Here is a 23,794-nt window from a genome sequence, read left to right as displayed (position 1 = left end):
GTGTGTGTGTGTGTGTGTGTGTGTGTATGTAGTAAATGTATAGTAGCTCATGAATATGTTAACTCTTATATAAGATACGAATCTATAGGATTAGATGATAAAGAAAGACTGTCGATTTCCATTGTATTCAGCTCTTGCATTTTCCTTGCATATGCAGACTGCAGATGTGATTCAAGTCTTACGGTCGAGTTCTCCCACACTACTATTATTCCTTGTCATTTACTCCAATGCCTGGCAGCATACTGAATACCTTCCTGCCTACAGATATAGCCTCCATTGGTATGCCCTCCAGAAATGTAGTACTGTAATTGGATTGTCACTGTATTAACTTAATGTGTTAGGATCCACATAGGATGCAAAACAATCCATAGTGTTTGGAAAATGAAAGATGCAGGCAATTGATTACTTTCATTACCTCTCATGCTGGTGGGTTTTTCTTCTTCCCTCCATATTCATAACATGCCAGCCCTCTCTTCATTTGACAAATTATAGTTTGGATACTGTATCACTTCACTAGGCACAGGCAGTTGGGTTTATGCGTTTATTGGGTGTATGGTATGCAAATGATTCTGGTCACACAATAAGGCTCACAGTTGCATGCTCAATCGAAGTGACATGGAATACAAGCAGCTTCTCTTGTGGGTTATGGCTGGGGTCTTATAGTATGCTGCTTTGCCCTTTGGGATACAGTACACTGATCTACACCCTCGGAGTGGATATGATGTAGCTGTACAGTATACATTCTGTATAGAGGTTGACCTTACAAAACACATCTTACAATGCATCTGACAGTATTGCCGGACAACAACCTGATGGAAACAATCATGTGAACATTTTGATGTGTGTAGGACATTGCCTTGCAAATCATGTTCTGATCTCCTTATTTATTTTGCTGTGTTTATGGTAGGTGAATTCTCAGAGTTAGTATTGCCACTTACCCACACCCAGAGACAGGTAATGCACTTTCGGAGCCATCCCTGAGTGTATCTGTTTTTATAATTATTTCCATAGCTGACCTGGGGAACCTAAGCCACTCAGTACACCCCAGTCAGGCTCTGTTGATTTTCCACATGAGTGAAGAGGTACAAAGGGAGGAGTAATTTAGGTCAATTAAACACAGTCAGTCCCATGCAGTGAACCATACAACCTCAGTATAAAATATACAGTGTATCTGACTTTGAATAATATTAGTGTCTCTTTCTTATTCAACATAGCCGATGATGGTAACGAAAACTGAAACCCAAGTCACACTTACACATTTCCCTCAAAAACAGAATGTGAGTGATTACAGTACGGTGCACTGACTAACATGATGTCAACCCAGCTTGAGATATCTGGAGCCAGTATTAATAGGCTGTAGAACTGTCTCTTTAAACTTGTGTCAGACAGGATAAACCTGAACACATCAAAAAGGTGGCAACTGCGCTGAGGATTAGTAGCTGATGAGGAGGGATTAAGAGTTGATTTCTCCCGGCCTCTTGGATTCCACTTACGAAATTCCTTAATTGTGACTGACTTTGAGGGAAGCAGCAAGGGGACCTCAGTCACATGCTCCTCACATGCTACACAGGGGGATAAACGCCTCGTGACCTGGATTCAGTTTCTCAAATGAAATGATAAATACTAATGAATTAAATAAAATACTAATAACCGTACCATTGTTCCTCTTGTATAAATGCATTCTCTGTGTTATAACGGAGGAATTCTCTGAATTCTCTTTGAGCTTCATACCTGAGGATGGGATCGATTTGGTTTGAGCCCGCTTATAGCCGAAGGCTATGATTTGATTATGCCAATGATATTGGTGATAGGGATAAATTGGATCTACATATCATTTCCAATGCTCAAAGAGCTCCATTGTAACAGGAAGGAACTCACTCCATCTGTGATTGATTATTGTTGGTTGGTTAATTATGTATGGTCTGTCTATGTCTGTGTGTCCCAGGCTCCTCCCCTCCCTTCCATGGGATGGGCACCACAGAGGCGACACTACGAATGGATAACATGGAATGTAAAGATGAGTGGCAGGATGAAGACTTCCCCAGGTGGGTGTCAGACGACTTTGATGATGCTTTACTTTACAGGGTCCTTTAGTCCTGCAGAGTCCAATACTGTGTAAAAAGTATTGTAATAACTCACCATAACATTATACTGACAGCAGTAATCCATCAGTAAGTACACTATACAGCCTACAGTGTAACAACAAAGGTTACACTATTTGTTACATTGTACTTGCAAGAATAATCACACAGTAATACACTTTAGAATGTTACTGTTGTTTTTGTTTTTTTCATCACAACCGGTAGATGACAATACCTCAGTCATGTTCGTTGTTGGACTATAATCTGCTCCAGTATAATTTGCTTGAGGATTTCCCAGTGAGCTAACCTCGTGCAGCTGGTGTAATTATAGCCTGGAATACCTAGCAGATACCCCATCTACTGAAATCAACCTCTGACATTGATTGCAATAGCCACATGACAATAATATGTGCCGTAAACATTCACAAACACTGGATCTATACAGAATTTAAACGAAAATTATAATTGTTCTCCAAGCACTGAAGAATTATAAAGAGGACTGGATTTAAGCATGACTTTCTCCTTTATTGTCATTGCGAGACGTAGGGAGATCAGACAATTGCTCAGTAGGAAATTAAATGAGTGAAAAAGAAAGACAAAGAGAGAGCATTCTGACAGCAAGGAGCATCCTCCTGTCTTTCTCCATCTGAGGGAGAGGAGGCAGGGAGCAGGTGCAGCTCTCTCCTTAAATGGTAGTGGGTAACGTCATGTGACGCAGCAACCAGTCAACAACACAGCATCACCAGGAAAATGGTGGCAGATCAGCTTTAAGGAAAAGGAGGAAGAGAAAATAAGTATATGTATCATTAGGCTCTGAATAATGATGTGCCTGAGGCTCCCTATGATCGACTGAGAAAAGGGCATGCATAATATTCTAGGATCCTGTGCTGTAAAATCAAATAGTTGCCTGGACCGTCTTTGAATCCATCCTAATTTTTGATAAGGTAAGCAGGAGCTCTTATGATTTGATATCTTAGCCCTCATCATCATATAGGAGAATAATATGGCCTGACTGCTTGACATTTTGGATTATCATACCCTTTGTTAGACATAATTCTTATTTAATTTCTTCTTCATGGTGTCATTATTGTAGGAAACTGGTTATTTGAACAATGGAAGCTTGCCAGTGGTTATAGCAGTGGGACGCCTCAGGGATGCTAGATCGGACACCATGCAGTGTAACGGATGCCCTTGTCATTTGTTATTGCCAGTCATGTTGATTTGGCAACACTGTTATAGACTGTCTGTCCTCCCTGGGATTGTTAGGTTGAAAGGATGGTTTAGTATTACGCAGCAGTGCACAGTGGAGCTGTGTACTTTATATTTCCCCAGTGGCTCTTGGTATTTGGTTGTTGACATTTCCCCCCTGTATTATACCCTTCATTCTCCACCTCCTCCATGTCCTCCTCCTTGTTTCACGTTACAGGAAGTGACAAGGGAAATTACACCACGTGTTAAGGGGTAACCTAACGGTGTGTCTGCCTCCCCTGTACAGTGAATAAGGTTTGTTGACATACCACCGCCTCTACCTCCCTCCCCACATCGCACACCGTGGCAGGTCTATAATCTAAAGAGCTCCCTGGGGAGATGCTAATTACCACCCAGCATCCTCTCTCTGTGCTCCCATTGTGGTGCTGAGCCAGATCACTGACAACCCCACTGACATGATCGCTGGCATGTGTTAATTTTGCACCAGCTGCAATGATGTGGTGATGTACTAGTGTGCTTCCAGGACTATTTGGGGTTTGGTTTATTTGAGTCAGGCTGGCTGGCTTTAGTGTTTGCTCATGTCATGCTATTGTGTGTGGCTGTGGCCCTGACAGAATGATGGGCTCTCTGTGTTGATTTTCAGACCCCTTCCTGAGGACGGTGACATGGAGTCTTCCTGTGGTCTCACCGATGACCGAGCCTGTAAGTATAATTGAAATAACACCTCACCTGTCTGGCATTTGATAGATGTTTTTGGTGTTGGTAAAGTTAACTCAGTTGATATACTATAAGCCACTTTAGCTTCATATATTACTTTCTAACTAACAATGAGCCTCATCTCACATGCTACTTCCTGGACCCTGCACCTGTGAATTCAACTGGATGTCATGTGTGTATACTATTAGTAGCTAATAAGTCTCACCTGCTCTGTCATAGCTCCCCCCAACTCTCTGAATGTTAATGCAGTTGGAGGAGGCGGAAGTGGAGGAGGGTCCACCCATCGTAAGCGGCGTACATTAGTGGCCCCGGACATGAACCTGTCCCTGGACCACAGCGAGGGTTCCCTGCTGTCTGACGACTTCTTGGATACGCCCGACGACCTGGACATCAATGTGGACGACATCGAGACCCCCGATGACAACGACTCCCTGGAGTTCATCACCAACGGCAACGAGCTGGAGTGGGAAGGTAGGTAGAGCTCATGCGGCGTGGAATAATGGAAGCCCTGGTGCCAGCCTGGAAGCCTTGGTGCCAGTCTGTGTGCTTTAGACAACTTGTTGTTTGGCAAGATGTAGCTAGCGCAGACACGGTCTGGCACCCACTCAGGCTCGATATATTGAACAAAAATATAAACGCAACATGTAAAGTGTTGGTCACATGTTTCATGAGCTGAAATAAAAGATCCCAGGAATGTTCTATTCACACAAAAAGCTTATTTTTTCAAAAATGTTGTGCACAAATTTGTTTACATCGCTGTTAGTGAGCATTTCTCCTTTGACAAGATAATCCATCCACCTGACAGGTGTGGCATATCAAGAAGCGGATTAAACAGCATGATCATTACACAGGTGCACCTTGTGCTGGGGACAATAAAGGGCCACTCTAAAATGTGCAGTTTTGTCACACAACACAATTCCACAGATGTCTCAAGTTTTGAGGGTGTGTAACTGCAGGAATGTTCACCAGAGCTGTTGCCAGATAATTTAATGTTAATTTCTCTACTATAAGCCACCTCCAACGTTGTTTTAGAGAATTTGGCAGTACGTCCTACCGGCCTCCCAACCGCAGACCACGTGTAACCACGCCAGCCCAGGACCTCCACACCCGGCTTCTTTACCTGCGGGATCATCTGAGACCTGCCACCCGGACAGCTGATGAAACTGTGGGTTTGCACAAACTGTTAGAAACCGTCTCAGGTAAGCTCACCTGTGTGCTCGTCATCCTCACCAGGGTCTTGACCTGACTGCAGTTTGGCGTCGTAACCGACTTCAGTGGCCAAATGCTCACTTTCGATGGCCACTGGCACATTGGAGAAGTGTGCTCTTCACAGATGAATCCCGGTTTCAACTGTACCAGGCAGATGGCAGACAGTGTGTATGGCGTTGTGTGGGCGAGCAGTTTGCTGATGTCAACATTGTGAACAGAGTGCCCCATGGTGGCGGTGGGGTTATGGTATGGGCAGGCATAAGCTACGGACAACAAACACAATTGCATTTTATCTATGGCAATTTGAATGCACAGAGATACCGTGACAAGATCCTGAGGCCCATTGTCGTGCCATTCGTCCGTCCGCCATCACCTCATGTTTCAGCATGATAATGTACGCCCCCATGTCGCAAGGACCTGTATACAATTCCTGGAAGCTGAAAATGTCCCAGTTCTTCCTTGGCCTGCATATTCACTAGAATTGCCACCCATTGAGCATGTTTGGGATGCTCTGGATGGACGTGTACAACAGCGTGTTCCAGTTCCCGCCAATATCCAGCAACTTTGCACAGCCATTGAACAGGAGTGGGACAACAATCCACAGTCTGATCAACTCTATGCGAAAAAGATGTCGCACTGCATGAGGCAAATGGTAGTCACATCTGATACTGACACACCAGATACACGTCCCTACTTTAAGGTACAGTCTCTGTGACCAACAGAGGGATATCTATATTTCCAGTCATGTGAAATCCATAGATTAGGGCCTAATGAATTTATTTCAATTGACTGATTTTCTGATATGAACTGTGACTCAGTAAAATCTTTGAAATTGTTTATGCGTTTATATTTTTGTTCAGTGTAAATAGCTGCGTAGTAAAGTCTATGCTATCAGACTACAGCTAAACAGAACAGCAGCTAAGATACTGAAGAGACAAAGGTGGATGACATAAAACAAATCCATTATGTCTCACTAATATAAATACATTTGTTTAAGACCCACTTCACATTATAGCATAAACACCTTCAAACTTTTCACTATGTACATCCAGATGACACGCCAGTGGCCAACGCCAAAGCGGGGCCTGGTGACGGAGAAGAGGAGGATGGTGCTGATGGGACGGGGGGTAACGGGCGCCTGTGGAGGACGGTGATCATTGGGGAGCAGGAGCACCGCATCGACATGCAGGTCATCAGGCCATACCTCCGCGTCATCACCCATGGGGGTCAGTATCCAACCAACAGCATCCAGCCAGAGCCATAGATACACTGTATACATAGTTAAACTAATTAGAATTGAATTGTCATGGAACTTTTGGTGCCAACATGGTGCCCATTCAATCTCAAATTGAGTTTACGTCGGTATATGTCTGTATATTGATTGTTCTGCATCCAGGTAATTGACACCAACGGGATGAACTTACAGGCCATGTCAACTGTCGCTCTTCTCTCCCTCTGCAGGTTACTATGGTGAGGGTCTGAATGCCATCATAGTGTTCTCAGCCTGCTACCTGCCCGACAGCAGCTGTGCAGATTACCACTACATCATGGAGAACCTCTTCCTGTGAGTAACTGGATTTACAAATTGCAGAGATACTGATTTATGGCAAGAGGCACAAATGCCCAACTACCACAGAGTGATATTTAAAACTAGGTCATCACGCCTGGTATACTATCATTGAAATCAGAGAGATCATGGCATACATCATGCAATCATTTTGTAGTGAAGATTTATGCGGCCAGAAAATGGGAACTCAAGATTTCTTTAGTGCTTGCCACGACAGGAAGAAAATAAACCTCAATATTTTTCCCTTCCTCATTGCCATCTCAGGTATGTGGTCAGCAGTCTAGAAATGCTGGTTGCTGAGGACTATTTGATCATCTACATGAATGGAGCCACACCGCGGGGCAAGATGCCGGGCATAGGATGGCTGAAGAAATGCTATCAGATGATTGATAGGAGGTAAGACTATTTATATCGTATACACCACTGCATGACAGCATGGAGAATGCAATCATTCATACTGTCAGCATAGGATGGATGTGCATAACACAAATGTTGACTTACTCTCAGGAGAAACTAATGGGGAGTAATTGAGCTTGTCACTGCTACTGGCAGTCAATGGGAAGTGAGGATTGACTCATACTACAGTAGGCTGCTTGATAGTCTTCTAGCACTATGAGATGAATGTATGTTGTATTGCCTTATTTCAACTATTTATTTCTGTTGTCCCTGAAGGCTGAGGAAGAACCTGAAGTCTCTGGTCATCGCCCACCCCACCTGGTTCATCCGCACTGTGCTGGCCATATCTAGGCCTTTTATCAGGTGACCACAGAACAACAACATCATGTTAAAGTGGTACTCCAGGATCTAAAACATAACAAATTTGTAACATATAGTATGAATTGGATTTGTAACATATATGAATCGCTATTTTTTTTAAATATATTTTATTTTTATATTTTGCATGACGTAACATATCATACGAAATGGATGATGTAGTACACAATTTGATGACGTAGTACACACAAAACTGGGACCACTTTTGGCTCATTAGCAGCACTTTCAAAACTTCTGGCTGAAATGATACAAAAGTTTTTTATAATACAGTTATGCTACATATCGCCACTGTGACGGATAACTAATAGTTGTCCACATAACACCAATATAACTGGTTGTTGTTTTTATCCTGTTCTTATTTGCAGTGTGAAGTTTATGAATAAGATCCAGTATGTGCATAGTCTGGATGAGCTGGCAGAGATAGTCCCCATGGAACATGTGCAGGTCCCGGAGTGTGTGGTGCAGTAAGTATCATCAACCACTATGGGGAGTAACTAAGCTTAAGACTCCCACCATCATTCACTGACTTGCAGTGATTTGCAGACTAATAAATTATGTAAACTTGCAAGCAAATCATTTTCCCCGCCGTGAATAGACATGGATGCCTGGCAGAGACTTTGAGGCAGTAAATAAATCATAGAACACATATGAATTTCAAAAATTCTTCAAATGGAAATTGATGTTAATTTTGTTTGTCAGCCAAAAAAATACATGTAAGATAGTATCTGAATTTTACTCTTGGAAAAGGACTTGGATCAAAAAAGGGATCTTCATCTTTTCTTTTTACAGATTCGATGAGGAGAGGATCAAAGCTCGGAAAGAAAGGTAAAACACATTTACATCTTTATTTTTAGATCGAATTAACCAGGCATACCATGCCATGCTCATACTCGATCGGGGGTGATCCATGCTGTATCCTCAGTCAATTCATTCATCAAGCTTTTATACAAGTGTTGTCTCCCTCTGCCTGTACAGGATGGAGCAGGAACAGCAGGAGCAGCCAAACCCACACGCGTCTTCTTCAGCCAAGGCAGAGAGGTAGGGAGTAGACAGTTACACTATAACAGCCTGTGTGTGATAGCCGAATATCTTAAAGCTCTCCAGGACCAGGGTTGGAGATACACTATATATACATAAGTATGTGGACACCCCTTCAAATTAGTTGATTTGGCTACAGGTGTTGCTGACAGGTGTATAAAATCAAGCACACAGCCATGCAATCCCCATAGACAAACATTGGCAGTAGAATGACCTTACCGAAGAGCTCAGTGACTTTCAACGTGGCACTGTCATGGGACGACACCTTTCCAACAAGTCAGTTCATCAAATTTCTGCCCTGCTAGAGCTGCCCCGTTCAACTACGTGCTGTTATTGTGAAGGGGAAACGTCTAGGAGCAACAACGGCTGAGCCGCGAAGTAGTAGGCCACACAGGCTCACAGAATGGGAACGGCGAGTGCTGAAGCGTGTAAAAAACATCTGTCCTCGGATGCAACACTCACTACCGAGTTCCGAACTGCCTCTGGAAGCAACGTCAGCACAGTAACTGTTTGTCGGGAGCTTCATGAAATGGGTTTCCATGACCGAGCAGGCGCACACTAGCCTAAGATCACCATGTGCAATGCCAAGCGTCTGCTGGAGTGGTGTATAGCTCGCCGCCATTGGACTCTGGAGCAGTGGAAACGCGTTCTCTGGAGTGATGAATCACGCTTCACCATCTGGCAGTCCGACAGACGAAAGCTACCTGCACGGAGGCATAGTGCCAACTGTAAAGTTTGGAGGGGGAAGAATAATGGTCTGGGGTTGTTTTTCATGGTTCGTACTAGGGCCCTTAGTTCCAGTGAAGGGTATTCTTAACGCTACAGCATACAATGACATTCTAGACGATTCTGTGCTTCCAACTTTGTGGCAACAGTTTGGGGAAGGCCCTTTCCTGTTTAAGTATGACAATGCCCCCGTGCACAAAGCGAGATCCATACAGAAATTGTTTGTCGAGATTGTGTGGAAGAACTTGACTGGCCTGCCCAGAGCCCTAACCTCAACCCCATTGAACACCTTTGGGATGAATTGGAACACCGACTGCGAGCCCGGCCTAATCGCCCAACGTCAGTGCCTGACCTCACTAATGCGCTTGTGTCTGAATGGAAGTCCCCGCTGCAATGTTCCAACATCTAGTGGAAAGCTTTCCCAGAAGAGTGGAGGCTGTTATAGCAGAAAAGGGAGGACCAACACCATATGAATGCCCATGATTTTGGAATGAGACTTTTGACGAGCAGGTGTCCACACACTTTTGGAAATGTAGTGTACCTGGTATAGACCAAGCAGCTGTCAACATGGCCATGGTCAAGCACTATCACCTCTCAACAGCAGTATAGCAGGAAACAAAGTCACAGAGACATGTATTTATTCATACTCATGTCATTTGCAGGCCCAAGTCAATGATCACAGGGCAAGGAATCTGAAAGGGACCTGCTCCTCTTTATTCATCTCATACCATGGTAAGGAAGGACACAACACTACTGCTCTTCTCACACTGACTACAAGGTGACACTGCACTCATAAATACAATGTACATTGTGCATACGGTATCCACTGGCAGCCTGTGGCAGGAGTCAGGCCCATAGAGATCCTATTAAATGAGTTCTAAGATATCATTCTGTGGTCAGGCCATTTAACGACTTAAACAGATGTTTAAACCACCAGCACCATTTGAACGTCTACTGTTACGTAATGTCCACCTGCTCAGCCATTTAAGAATCAGACCCAGCCAGTCCTCAGTGCTATTGTAGAGGAATGCCCGGTCAAGTGCAGCCAGCCAGGCCTAATGGGTGAGCGTGTCAGGAATGTGTGTGTGTGTGTTACTGTGTCATCAAGGGACTTTCAGGGGTCAAGAGGTCAGGGATGTCACAGCCTCACTCATTTTACAATAAGGTCAGCTGTATTAAATGAACTGCTCTGTGAACCTGGTCTGCTGTTTTGAAAAGTGTATTCTTGTGCAAGTTTTTATATCATTACCCTACTTCTTAATGACGGTGTCTTCTATCATCTGTGCAGTTGTTGAAAGAAGTTTGGAGCATGAAAACTGTGTTAATAAGAAGAAACATGAAGTCCAACAAGTCTAAGAATACTTCCTAATCTATAAATATCAAGCTCAAGATTTTTCCATCAAGATATTAAACTCCCCAACACGCGCACACACTCCTCAGCGGTTCTTAGGTTGCCTACTGATTCCGTCAGGACATTCCAAGGAATTGTCTGTTCTGGGGACTGTACAACTCCATGTTACATAATTTTACGACCGCTGAAAGTAGTTACCGTACTTTTAAACGCAGTCACCACCATGAGTTTTGTATCCATTTCAAATATAGATGACACTGCGATACTTTTGCCTAAGTCAAGATGTAAGAAAAACTAACATGAATATTGTAGAAAATGTTCCACCGGACATAAATGGTGTGTCAGTGGCAGGCAGGTAACCAGACCTTTTACAGTTTTGTGTTGGAGGCTCTTGCAGGGTCAATGGTAGACTAGACTTGAGTATGTATTAACTACTGTATACAGACAGTGTTGGATGGTGTGTCCTAGGAGCTGCACTGAGGGCTCTGCCAGGCCTAGTTTCTGAGAGGAAGATATGCCTTAGAGAAGAAGAGGGGAGGAGGAACAGAGAGTCAGTCAATGCCCCTTAGTGCTCAGCATTGGTGTGCTGTGGCATCATTTCACCCATTAGCGCTATGCTAGCCCTTGAACATTTAGATGAAGACTGGAATGCTTTGCGAGACATCGGATGCCTTCACCTTTGCTTCATTTTGGCCTCAATTTGTCCGAGTACAGGCTTTATTTTTGATCAACTGTGTTGCATTAATAATTTGGATGTCATCGTGTTTCATATACCCAGATTGGTCCGGGGATCATTCAGTGCCCAACTAACCAACCCATGTACCTTACATTCTGATGTGCCTCAGGATTCTTGTCTGTATATGAATATGGGGGCCCACTGAAAGTAAGAACAAGAAATGTGCTGGTTTGACTGTAATGTCAAGAGGACTGCATTTCATTTCATTTTTTCAGTCATTGATGTTGTGACTTAATGGTATAATTTCTGTATCATGCTGTGTTGTGGGTGCAGTCAAAGCATGCCAACATGTTGTCAGCATGTAATGTACCTTCAGATGTCCTATTGGATTATGGACCAGTCGCCTAATGGTCAATCTTCTATTGGATACTTACCTACCGGGTGGTAGAGGGGAGGAAGTGTTAAGAGTTTTTATTTTTGTAAGAATTACATACATACATGTATTGTAAGTGTTGTTTTGCACTATAGAATTTGATTTCCATTAAATTGTGAGCATAACATCTATATGTGTATATTTGGGGACAGGTTGCCTTCCTAATATGTAACTCAAGATGGATTTTTGTGTGCTCTTCTAATTTTTGTACAAGTATACAATCAATCAATATCATGCATTGTATTTGTTGGTAACCTGTCAACCCGTCTAGACAAGTATGATAATCAAAAATGTCTCTTTCTGAAGTGCCATCCAACTTCAAATGATACCTTGATAAATATAAAACATAACAGAAGTAATTTTCTGTGGACAGGTTTGTGGATGGCGATGGGCTAGACTAGAGGTGATTGATATTCAATGGACAAAGTAAGAAAATGGCTTCCAAACATTTGTATACACATAATTGTAGTGTTACGTTAGAACATTGGACAGATTAATTTGCCTTTGATTTCTGGTAGAGAAATACCTATCCCGTCAAAAGGTAGGCTTAAACGTGGCACAGAATTGCAGGAGTTCTTCTGCAGTCTCCCAAAGCTGCTGGAGAGAGAGTGCCGTTTTCTAAAGGATGTCAGCTCTTCTGAGTGCCTCTCCTTCTTTTCACCAAATTCTACACAGAAAACTATGATATGGAATGTACAATTCTAAATTGACTATTGGGATTTCTTCCCAAATTGCTAGTAAACTGATTTTGTTGACACTAGTGTATTTTGTTTTGGTAAAAGCAACATGGAAAGCAACCACTGAGCGTCCAAAAATGTCTTTCAATCATATTTTCAGTCTTTAAAAGCACAATATGTTATTACACTGGAAGATTTGGAAGAGATCAGTGGGCAATTTGTCGGCTGGAATACTTTATGTAGCTTATTTTTCAAAACTGCCAAGCTTAAAATGGGGTTGGGATATGTAGCTATGTAGTTTGGATGTTCTTTAGATTGTGATGTACATTCTTCCATGTAAATACAAAGAAATAAACTGTTCCACCCAACAATCTCTCTCTGCGGCCTGTATTCTTCCATTTCTAAATTTACCCATTGCTGTAAATTAATCCAAGATATATCATTCAGTCATTCAGAATGTACGGATAGATTCATGCTTTCACTTGAATCAAACCTGATTTGTTGAGAAAAGGAACAGTTACATTTGCCTTACCATAGAAGTAAGGGTGTCCAGGTGTTCAGTGAGTTGACTTAAAGCAATGCCGGACGTCCCTAAAAGGTGCTTGTTGTGGTTCAAAGGAAGCTATTAATACACAGTCATGATACACACGTCCATGAACACTCTGACGCGTATCACGAGCCCCCCGGCTCTGTTAGAACAACTCTGACAGTTACATCAGCTCAGCTGTATTAGTGACATAGGCAGCTCTGGTCACTGGTCAGTCACACATAGGATCTAAATTGAGAATGGCCTTCAGGAAATGAGACAAGACAACAGACCTGGTTTCAAATACTATTGAGGGTTTTTCAATTACTTTCAAAGACATTTTGAAGTAGGCTTGGGCGGTATCCAGATTGTCATACCTTCATACCGACCTTGTTCATACAGATTACTGCATTCTTGGGAAAGAGCAAGAAAGGCATTTCACTGTCTTGTGCACGTGACAATAAACTTGTGCCATTCTGGGATATTCAGTAATACCGGCACTGAACACAAGAGGCGATGTTTTCAATCCGAAGGTTAGCAATGCTAACAAGTACATGTCAAATCCCATAGTGAATGCTACCTAAATGATAATGAACGCACGCTAACATGTTATACAGTCTTTGAGATAAACTATTTGCAGGACAGACATCCCAGCTCATAAAGTTATAGAAGTAACAAAAATAATGCTACTCACAGTTTTCTGCACGCACAAAACAAAACCATACTAGATCCAGCAGGGGATTATGTTACCAATAGGAGCTTGACTGCAAGAAACTAACCACTTATCTAGATAACTAGCTACTAATTTAGCAAAGCAAATGCAAAACTGCAGAGCATATAGCATATTTTAAACAGTTCATAGTTATAAGATATCTAGCTGGCAAACATTTAGTTGGAATCCCATGCTGTAATTAGATCACCTGGTATCACCTGATCACAACAGAACGACTCACAAGGCTCCAGTCTCTCTTCCTCTTCTTCTTCTTTAGGATTTGGTTTGGCGGATTGCATCCAATTTTTAGGGGCACACACCGCCGCCTACTGTACTGGTGTGTGAGGCCATTCACTGCCTACCTACATTAAATTATTGATACGGTAATACAAAACTGGGAAAAAGGAAAATTACCCTGCCAACTATTAACCCTCTCTAAAAAACACCACCCCTTTCCACTATTTAACCCTATGTAATCCTACTCCAGAACAACGACCAAACTGTTCTGCAGTACATCCTTGCAATCCCAAGTATTCTCTGCCGCTGCCACCACAACCTCTATTTTCTGTGACGACCATGGCTACAAATGCTAAAAATCCCACCTTACTGAAGCAGATATTCTTTCCATCACTCTCTCTTGGTCTCTGCCTATCCACAGGAATCCTCTCAGTATCCCTCACCCTGTACCCATCTTCCTCAACCACTCTCGTCACGCTTAGGCATACAACACTCTGTGTACTACTCTAACTCTACATGCCTTTCTCTCACCGCACACCTCCGATCTCCCACCCTGTGATCACCCCCATAGCTAACACACACAACTTTCTCTTCTTCTTTTCGGAAAACAAAAGCTCTCACGGGATAACTTACACTTCCTAACTTGACCTTGTTGGGCACTTAATGCCACCCCCGTTATCACTCCTTTCAACGGCGCCCTGCTCAGGAGAGAAAAGCACGTCACATTTCTTGTCCCTAATAGCGTGAGCCTGAGCACCCACTGCCTTTGGACTGAAGAAACACAATAAATCATCACTAATGCACTCTGAATTACTCTCACCAACTCAACATTCCCCAACCCCTTCTCCACCCAACCCGACACCACATATGGATCAGCCAAAATGCAAGGATTCATTCTCTCCACAAACCTCACTCTCACTGGGCTAGAATCATCCTTTTCATCCTCGGGACGAGGCCCGAACTCAGCGGTCCTCACGCAGGTACTACATCCATACTCTAGTCAGGTTCCATCTCTGAGCTACTAGAGCACGTATTACTCTTTTTGCACTGGACGCCAACCCTCCTCACCACACTGCTTCCCTCGACACTCTTTCTCGGCGGTCATCACTGCACCTGCCACCTCAATGTATTTACACTCACTCTCGTCACATTCCCTTTCCTTCTCTAGCTCTTGCAAAAGTTCTGTGCAATCCTCCATTCCATATTCCATCAAAACACTTTTCTGCTTTTTTCCTTATCCGCCATATTCTCCTTCACCAGATCTTCCAGAAGGCTTCTACAATCCCCCACTCTATATTTATTCATAATATGTTCCACTTACTTCCTTTATTCCTTTTCCGGCATCTCCCGGGCACCATGTTGATAGTGAATGCCCCTGGATGCCCTCAGAAAGCCCCTGGATTTCCATCCCAGGTTGTTCTTTGTTTTCTCTACAGGAAGGGATAGCAATCTCTCCTGTCTTTCATTGTTGTATGCTTGTAAACAAACAGCATGTGACTGGGGACTACCGGTAAGCTTAATAATGTAAAATAATGTGACATGTGAAATTAAGAATGGGGATCTACTTTATCTCCTAATGTATTGTACAAGTTGACGGCAGATATTTACGTAAAAAGTAGCTACTAATATTAAAATGTATAAAAAAAACTTCAAAAGTTTCAATGGTACTGAAAAACCATCCCGTGGCTATTTTCAAATACTCCTGTATACGGCCCAAGCCTATTTTACATTTAAATTAGTTATTTAGCAGACGCTCTTATCCAGAGTGTCTTACAGGAGCAATTACGTACATACCCCAAACAGAAGCCATGGATTACAGGAAACATCCTCACTGAGCTAAAGGGTAGAGCTGCCGCTTTCAAGGAGCGGGACTCTAACCTCAGACGAACCATCAAAGCGTCAATACAGGACTAAGATTGAATCGTACTACACTGGCTCCGACGCTCGTCGGATGTGGCAGGGCTTGCAAACTATTACAGACTACAAAGGGAAGCACAGACGCGAGCTGCCCAGTGACATGAGCCTACCAGACAAACTAATTATGCTCTATGCTCGCTTTGAGGCAAGCAACACTGAGACATGCATGAGAGCATCAGCTGTTCCGGACAACTGTGTGATCACGCTCTCTGTAGCCGATGTGAGTAAGACCTTTAAACAGGTCAACATTCACAAGGCTGCAGGGCCAGACGGATTACCAGGACGTGTACTCCGAGCATGCGCTGACCAACTGGTAAGTGTCTTCACTGACATTTTCAACCCTGACTGAGTCTGTAATACCAACATGTTTCAAGCAGACCACCATAGACCCTGTGCCCAAGAACACTAAGGTAACCTTCCTAAATGACAACCAAGCCGTAGTGCTCACATCTGTAGCCATTAAGTGCTTTGAAAGGCTGGTCATGGCTCACATCAACACCATTAGAAACACTAGACCCACTCCAATTCGCGTACCACCCCAACAGATCCACAGATGACACAATCTATATTGCACTCCACTGTCCTTTCCCACCTGGACAAAAGGAACACCTATGTGAGAATGTTGTTCATTGACTACAGCTCAGCGTTCAACACCATAGTGCCCTCAAAGCTCATCACTACGCTAAGGACCCTGGGACTAAACACCTCCCTCTGCAACTGAATCCTGGACTCCTGGCGGGCCGCCCCCCAGGTGGTAAGGGTAGATAACAACACATCCGCCACACTGATCCTCAACACAGGGGGCCCTCAGGGGTGCGTGCTCAGTCCCCTCCTGTACTCCTGTTCACTCATGGCTGCACGGCCAGGCATTGGCAACTCATTACCCACAATATTAGACATAAAAATAATCATCCAGCGATCATACACTGTTTACCAGGGGGTAGGGCTACCGACGTAAAGGCTAATCTGAAGATGGTACTGGCTAGGCTAAATCTGTCGAGTGTAGAGAGTATAGGGAGATTGTTATCCACGTCGCTCTCCATGTCATCCCAAGGAGAGCTGCGTCACGTCGTGCAAGGCTTTTTTTGCTTTACCAGACTTGAGTGGGTTGAGTCACTGACGTGATCTGCCTGCCTGGTTTTGCGCCCCCTTGGGCTCGTGCAATGGCGTTATATCCTGCCTGGTTGGCCCTGTCCGGGGGTATCGGGCCACAGTGTCCCCCGACCCCCCGTCTCAGCCCCCAGTATCTATGCTGCAATAGTCTTTGTGCCGGGGGGCTATGGTCAGTCTGTCCTATCTGGTGTAATTTTCCTGTCTTATCTGGTGTCCTGTGTGAACTTAAGTATACTCCCTCTAATTCTCCCATCTCTCTCTCTATCTCTCCTCCTGGAGGACCTGAGCTCTAGGACCATGCCTCAGAACTACCTGGCCTGATGACTCCTGGCTGTCCCTGTCCCCAGTCTACCTGGTCGTGTTGCTGATCCAGTTTCTGCTGTTATGCCTATGGGTATGGAACCCTGACCTTTTCACAAGTTGTGCTACCTTGTCACCGAACCTTCTGTTTTCGACCCTCTCTCTCTCTCTACCACACCTGCTGTCTTGCTCGGCTATGAAAAGCCATCTGACAAATACAATCTCTTTTTGGGCTTAGTTGTGGTCAATTTGCAGTGTATAAATTATTATAATTCTGTTTCAGCCCCCCGGAAAACCATTCCTAAAATCATCCTGCAGTTGAATCTAGTTGCCTACCCCTGGTTTAAGCTTTCAAAACCTAACCAACTTTGAGAGGTTCAGACTGACCCAACTTAGATTGCTTGTATTCATATTTCTTATCATATGAATAGTTTTTCAACTATAACGATTTAAAATCTGCATAGATTAACATGGGTTTGAATGCTCCATAGACCTAAATGGGAAATAGATAATGTTTCAGTCAGGTCAATCACATCAAGATTATGATCAGTGATTAGTTCATTGACTATGACTGCCTTGAAAGTGAGGGATCTAACATTAAGTAGCCCTATGTTGAGATGTGAGGTATCACAATCTCTTTCAATAATGACTGGAATGGAGGAGGTCTTTATTCCAGTGAGATTGCTAAGGCGAACACCACCATGTTTAGCTTTGCTCAACCTAGTTCGAGGTATAGACACGGTCTCAATGGGGATAGCTGAGGTGACTACAGTACACTGAGTGTGCTAGTGGCAGTTTCCACTAACTGCCAGGCTGGCAAACATCCTGCTGCCTGGCCTGCACCCTATCTCATTTTGGAGCTAGAGGAGTTAGAGCCTGGTCTATGTTGATAGATAAGATGAGAGCACCCCTCCAGCTAGGATGGAGTCCGTCACTCCTCAGGAGGCCAGGCTTGATCCTGTTTGTGGGTGAGTCCCAGAAAGAGGGTCAATTATCTACAAATTCTATATTTTGGAAGGGGGAGAAAACAGTTTTCAACCAGCGATTGAGTTGTGAGACTCTGCTGTAGAGCTCATCACTCCCCCTAACTGGGAGGGCCCAGAGACAGTTACTCGATGCTGACACATCATTCTAGCTGATTAACACGCTTGGTAACCTCTGACTGTTGCACCCTAACATCGTTGGTGCCGAGTGGATAACAATCTCCCTATACTCGCCAATTTTAGCCTAGCCAGTACCATCTTCAGATTAGCCTTTACTTCGGTAGCCCTGCCCCCTGGTAAACAGTGTATGATCGCGGGGTGATTCTTTTTAAGTCTAATATTGCGGGTAATGGAGTCGCCAATGACTATGGTTTTCAATTTGTCAGAGCTAATGGTGGGAGGCTTCAGCGGCTCAGACCCCGTAACGGGTGGGGGAGAGATCTGAGAAGGCTTGGCCTCTGACTGACTCGTTGCTTAGTGGGGAGAACCGGTTGAACGATTCTGTCGACTGAATGAGCGACAGCATTTTTTTCCAGAAGCCTTGAGAAAAGTCTCTGGCTGCGGGGACTGTGTGGAGGGGATTTAGACTGCTATCTGTACTTACTGGTGGCAGAGACGCTGTTTCATCCTTTCCTAGACTTAATTTACCCGTGCCTAACGATTGCATCTGAAGCTGTGCTGCAACACGGCTATCCTCACTATAAGGCGATTCTCCTGTATATTATGAGTACAGCGACTGCAAAGGGATGGCATAGTGTTACTGTTACTACTTAGCTTTTTCGGCTGATGGAGATCCTGTAGAACCATGTCCAGATAAAGCGTCCTGGTGAAAAAGTTGAATAAAAAAAGTTGAGCGAGGAAAAAACTAAGACTTTGGTAAATGTATTAAAAGTAAAAAGCTAAAAGTTTGGCAGATAGCCATGTAGCAACAAACAGCACAGCAGAACTTGTTGTGATGTGTGATTTGTCCTATATTTTTTTTTTGTCCCCGCAGGAGGCCTTTTGGTAGGCCGTCATTGTAAATAAGAATTTATTCTTAACTGACTTTCCTAGTTAAATAAAGGTTAAATATATTTTTTTTTAAGCACAGAGACAAGTCTGTAAATTGAGGGTGGAGCTAGACTACTGACCACAACCCCACAACTATTGACCACAACCCAATGACTGTATATTAAAATGGACAAAGTCATCAATCACGTGACACCATTCATTCCTATGTGAAGACTCAATAGCACATTGAAGCCAAATGAAGTCGGTTAAGTTGGCGTCTCATGGAGACATAACATGCGCAGTTTGAGCTACTCCAGGAAGTGATGTTGCAGGCTAGCTCGGTGCTGCTAATTCTCATTGAGTAACTCAGGTTGAAAGCTGGCCGGGGTACTGCAGGCAACCAATAGCAACTAAATTATCAATTAAAGCAATTAAAATAATCTGTTCAAGGATATACAGTTGAAGTCAGAAGTTTACATACACATTAGCCAAATACATTTAAACTCAGTTTTGGACAATTCCTGACATTTAATCCTAGTAAAAATGTCCTGTTTTAGGTCAGTTAGGATCACCACTTTATTTTAAAGAATGTGAAATGTCAGAATAATAGCAGAGAGAATGATATATTTCAGCTTTTATTTCTTTCATCACATTCCCAGTGGGTCAGAAGTTTACATACGCTCAATTAGTATTTAGTAGCATTGCCTTTAAATTGTTTAACTTGGGTCAAACATTTCAGGTAGACTTCCACAAGATTCCCACAATAAGTTGGGTGAATTTTGGCCCATTCCTCCTGACAGAGCTGGTGTAACTGAGTCAGGTTTGTGGGCCTCCTTACTCGCACACGCTTTTTCAGTTCTGCCCACAAATTTTCTATAGGATTGAGGTCAAGACGTTGTGATGGCCACTCCAATACCTTGACTTTGTTGTCCTTAAGCCATTTTGCCACAACTTTGGAAGTATGTTTGGGGTCATTGTCCATTTGGAAGACCCATTTGTGACCAAGCTTTAACTTTCTGACTGATGTCTTGAGATGTTGCTTCAATATATCTACATAATTTTCCTCTCTCATGATGTCATCTATTTTGTGAAGTGCACCTGTCCCTCCTGCAGCAAAGCACCCCCACAGTTGGGATGGTGTTCTTCGACTTGCAAGCCGCCCCTTTTTTCCTCCAAACATAACGATGGTCATTGTGGCCAAACAGTTCTATATTTGTTTCATCAGACTAGTGGACATTTCTCAAAAAAGTACGATCTTTGTCCCCATGTGCAGTTCCAAATCGTAGTCTGGCTTTTTTATGGCGGTTTTGGAGCAGTGGGTTCTTCCTTGCTGAGCGGCCTTTCGGGTTATATCGATATAGCACTCGTTTTACTGTGGATATAGATACTTTTGTACCTGTTTCCTCCAGCATTATTTACAAGGTCTTTTGCTGTTGTTCTGGGATTGATTTGCACTTTTCGCACCGAAGTGCGTTCATCTCTAAGAGACAGAACGCGTCTCCTTCCTGAGCGGTATGACGGCTGCGTGGTCCAGTGGTGTTTATACTTGCCTACTATTGTTTGTACAGATGAACGTGGTACCTTCAGGCGTTTGCTCAGCAAGGATGAACCAGACCTGGAGGTCTACAATTTTTTCTGAGGTCTTGGCTGATTTCTTTTGATTTTCCCATGATGTCAAGCAAAGAGGCACTGAGTTTGAAGGTAGGCCTTGAAATACATCCACAGGTACACCTCCAATTGACTCAAATTATGTCAATTAGTCTGTCAGAAGCTTCTAAAGCCATGACATCATTTTCTGGAATTTTCCTGTTTCCTGAAGTCCACGATCATCTCCTTTGTTTTGTTGACGTTGAGTGAGAGGTTATTTTCTTGGCACTACTACTGTTGTGACGTCTGCAAACTTGATGATTGAGTTGGAGGCATGCTTGGCTATGCAGTCATGGGTGAACAGGGAGTACAGGAGAGGGCTGAGCACGCACCCTTGTGGGGCCCCAGTGTTGAGGATCAGCGAAGTGGAGGTGTCAGGAAGTCCAGGACCCAGTTGCACAGGGCGGGGTTCAGACCCAGGGCCTCGAGCTTACTATGGTACTATGGTGTTGAATGCTGAGCTATAGTCAATGAACAGCATTCTTACGTAGGTATTCCTCTTGTCCAGATTGGATAGGGCAGTATGCAGTGTGATGGCGATTGCATCGTCTGTGGATCTAGGGTAACAGGTAAGATAGGGGTGATATGATCCTTGACTAGTCTCTCAAGTTAGTTCAGTTATCTTTAGTTTCTTGGGTACAGGAACAATGGTGCCCATCTTGAAGCATGTGGGGACAGCAGACTGGGATAGGGACAGATTGAATATGTCTGTAAACACACCAGCCAGCTGGTCTGCGCATGCTCTGAGGACGCGGCTAGGGATGCCGTCTGGGCCTGCAGCCTTGCGTGGGTTAACACGATTAAATGTATTTTTCGCGTCGGCCACGGAGAAGAAGAGCCCACAGTTCTTGGTAGCAGGCCTCGTCAGTGGAACTGTGCTTTCCTCAAAGCAGGCGAAGAAGGTAGGTGAACCATGTCATAACATTACACATCATTCACCATGTGTCCCCATGTACAGTGAGGGAAAAAAGTAGTCGATCCCCTGCTGATTTTGTACATTTTCCCACTGATAAAGAAATGATCAGTCTATAATTTTAATGGTAGGTTTATTTGAACAGTGAGAGACAGAATAACAACAAAATAATCCAGAAAAACACGTCAAAAATGTTATAAATTGATTTGCATTTTAATGAGGGAAATAAGTATTTGACCCTTCTGCAAAACATGACTTAGTACTTGGTGGCAAAACCCTTGTTGGCAATCACAGAGGTCAGACGTTTCTTGTAGTTGGCCACCAGGTTTGCACACATCTCAGGAGGGATTTTGTCCCACTCCTCTTTGCAGATTTTCTCCAAGTCATTAAGGTTGAGGCTGACGTTTGGCAACTCGAACCTTCAGCTCCCTCCAAAGACTTTCTATGGGATTAATGTCTGGAGACTGGCTAGGCCACTCCAGGACCTTAATGTGCTTCTTCTTGAGCCACTCCTTTGTTGCCTTGGCCGTGTGTTTTGGGTCATTGTCATGCTGGAATACCCATCCACGACCCATTTTCAATGCCCTGGCTGAGGGAAGGAGGTTCTCACCCAAGATTTGACGGTACATGGCCCCGTCCATCGTCCCTTTGATGCAGTGAAGTTGTCCTGTCCCCTTAACAGAAAAACACCCCCAAAGCATAATGTTTCCACCTCCATGTTTGACGGTGGGGATGATGTTCTTGGCGTCATAGGCAGCATTCCTCCTCCTCCAAACACGGCGAGTTGAGTTGATGCCAAAGAGCTCCATTTTGGTCTCATCTGACCACAACACTCTCACCCAGTTGTCCTCTGAATCATTCAGTTGTTCATTGGCAAACTTCAGACGGGTATGTATATGTGCTTTCTTGAGCAGGGGGACCTTGCGGGCGCTGCAGGATTTCAGTCCTTCACGGCGTAGTGTGTTACCAATTGTTTTCTTGGTGACTATGGTCCCAGCTGCCTTGAGATCATTGACAAAATCCTCCCGTGTAGTTCTGGGCTGATTCCTCACTGTTCTCATGATCATTGCAACTCCACGAAGTGAGATCTTGCATGGAGCCCCAGGTCAAGGGAGATTGACAGTTCTTTTGTGTTTCTTCCATTCTTCCATAACCACACCAACTGTTGTCACCTTCTCATCAAGCTGCTTGGCGATGGTCTTGTAGCCCATTCCAGCCTTGTGTAGGTCTACAATCTTGTCCCTGACATCCTTGGAGCGCTCTTTGGTCTTGGCCATGGTGGAGAGTTTGGAATCTGATTGATTGATTGCTTCTGTGGACAGGTGTCTTTTATACAGGTAACAAACTGACATTAGGAGCACTCCCTTTAAGAGTGTGCTCCTAATCTCAGCTCGTTACCTGTATAAAAGACACCTGGGAGCCAGAAATCTTTCTGATTGAGAGGGGGTCAAATACTTATTTCACTCATTAAAATGCAAATCAATTTATAACATTTTTGACATGCGTTTTTCTGGATTTCTTTGTCGTTATTCTGTCTCTCACTGTTCAAATAAACCTACCATTAAAATTATAGACTGATCATTTCTTTGTCAGTGGGTAAACGTACAAAATCAGCAGGGGATCAAATACTTTTTCCCCTCACTGTATACAAAGACAGTATAATTTCACTGCAGTTACATGTGCTGGTGCCTCTCAGGCAGTTTAAATTATTGACTGAGGACCTCTATGTAGTTGAATGTGATTGCTTTTTTAAAGTATGTTTATTTTGTATTGTGTGCTGAATTATATTGTTTTATACACATATATGTGTATGTTTCATTATTCTGTTTTTATTGTAATGTATACAGAGCTCTCTTGTAAAATAGATTTCTTATCTCAATGTGACTCCCTGTTTAGATAAAGATTAAATAAAAATGAATATGCAAATCTTTGCGGAACGCGGAGGTTGATTGGAGTCGTTGGGTGTTCTTGGACAGTGATTGGTCACTGTAAAAACGA

At 43.6% G+C, this 23,794-nt stretch overlaps 1 protein-coding gene across 1 annotated transcript; it reads left to right on the top strand.

Moving 5' to 3' along the window:
* The first annotated feature begins 1,968 nt into the window (after positions 1-1,968).
* LOC120055177 (caytaxin-like) lies at positions 1,969-8,599 on the top strand. Its single transcript, XM_039003097.1, has 10 exons — positions 1,969-2,045; positions 3,934-3,992; positions 4,227-4,478; positions 6,269-6,442; positions 6,678-6,780; positions 7,048-7,179; positions 7,456-7,542; positions 7,923-8,021; positions 8,347-8,382; positions 8,533-8,599. Exons 1-10 carry the CDS (start codon positions 1,969-1,971, stop codon positions 8,597-8,599), a joined length of 1,086 nt encoding a protein of 361 aa, XP_038859025.1.
* The last annotated feature ends 15,195 nt before the right edge of the window (positions 8,600-23,794 follow it).

Source organism: Salvelinus namaycush, chromosome 10 (genome assembly GCF_016432855.1).
Source record: "Salvelinus namaycush isolate Seneca chromosome 10, SaNama_1.0, whole genome shotgun sequence".
Taxonomy (NCBI): Eukaryota; Metazoa; Chordata; class Actinopteri; order Salmoniformes; family Salmonidae; genus Salvelinus; species Salvelinus namaycush.
Note: the sequence above shows the minus strand (reverse complement) of the source record. Positions and strands in the feature narration are given on the sequence as shown.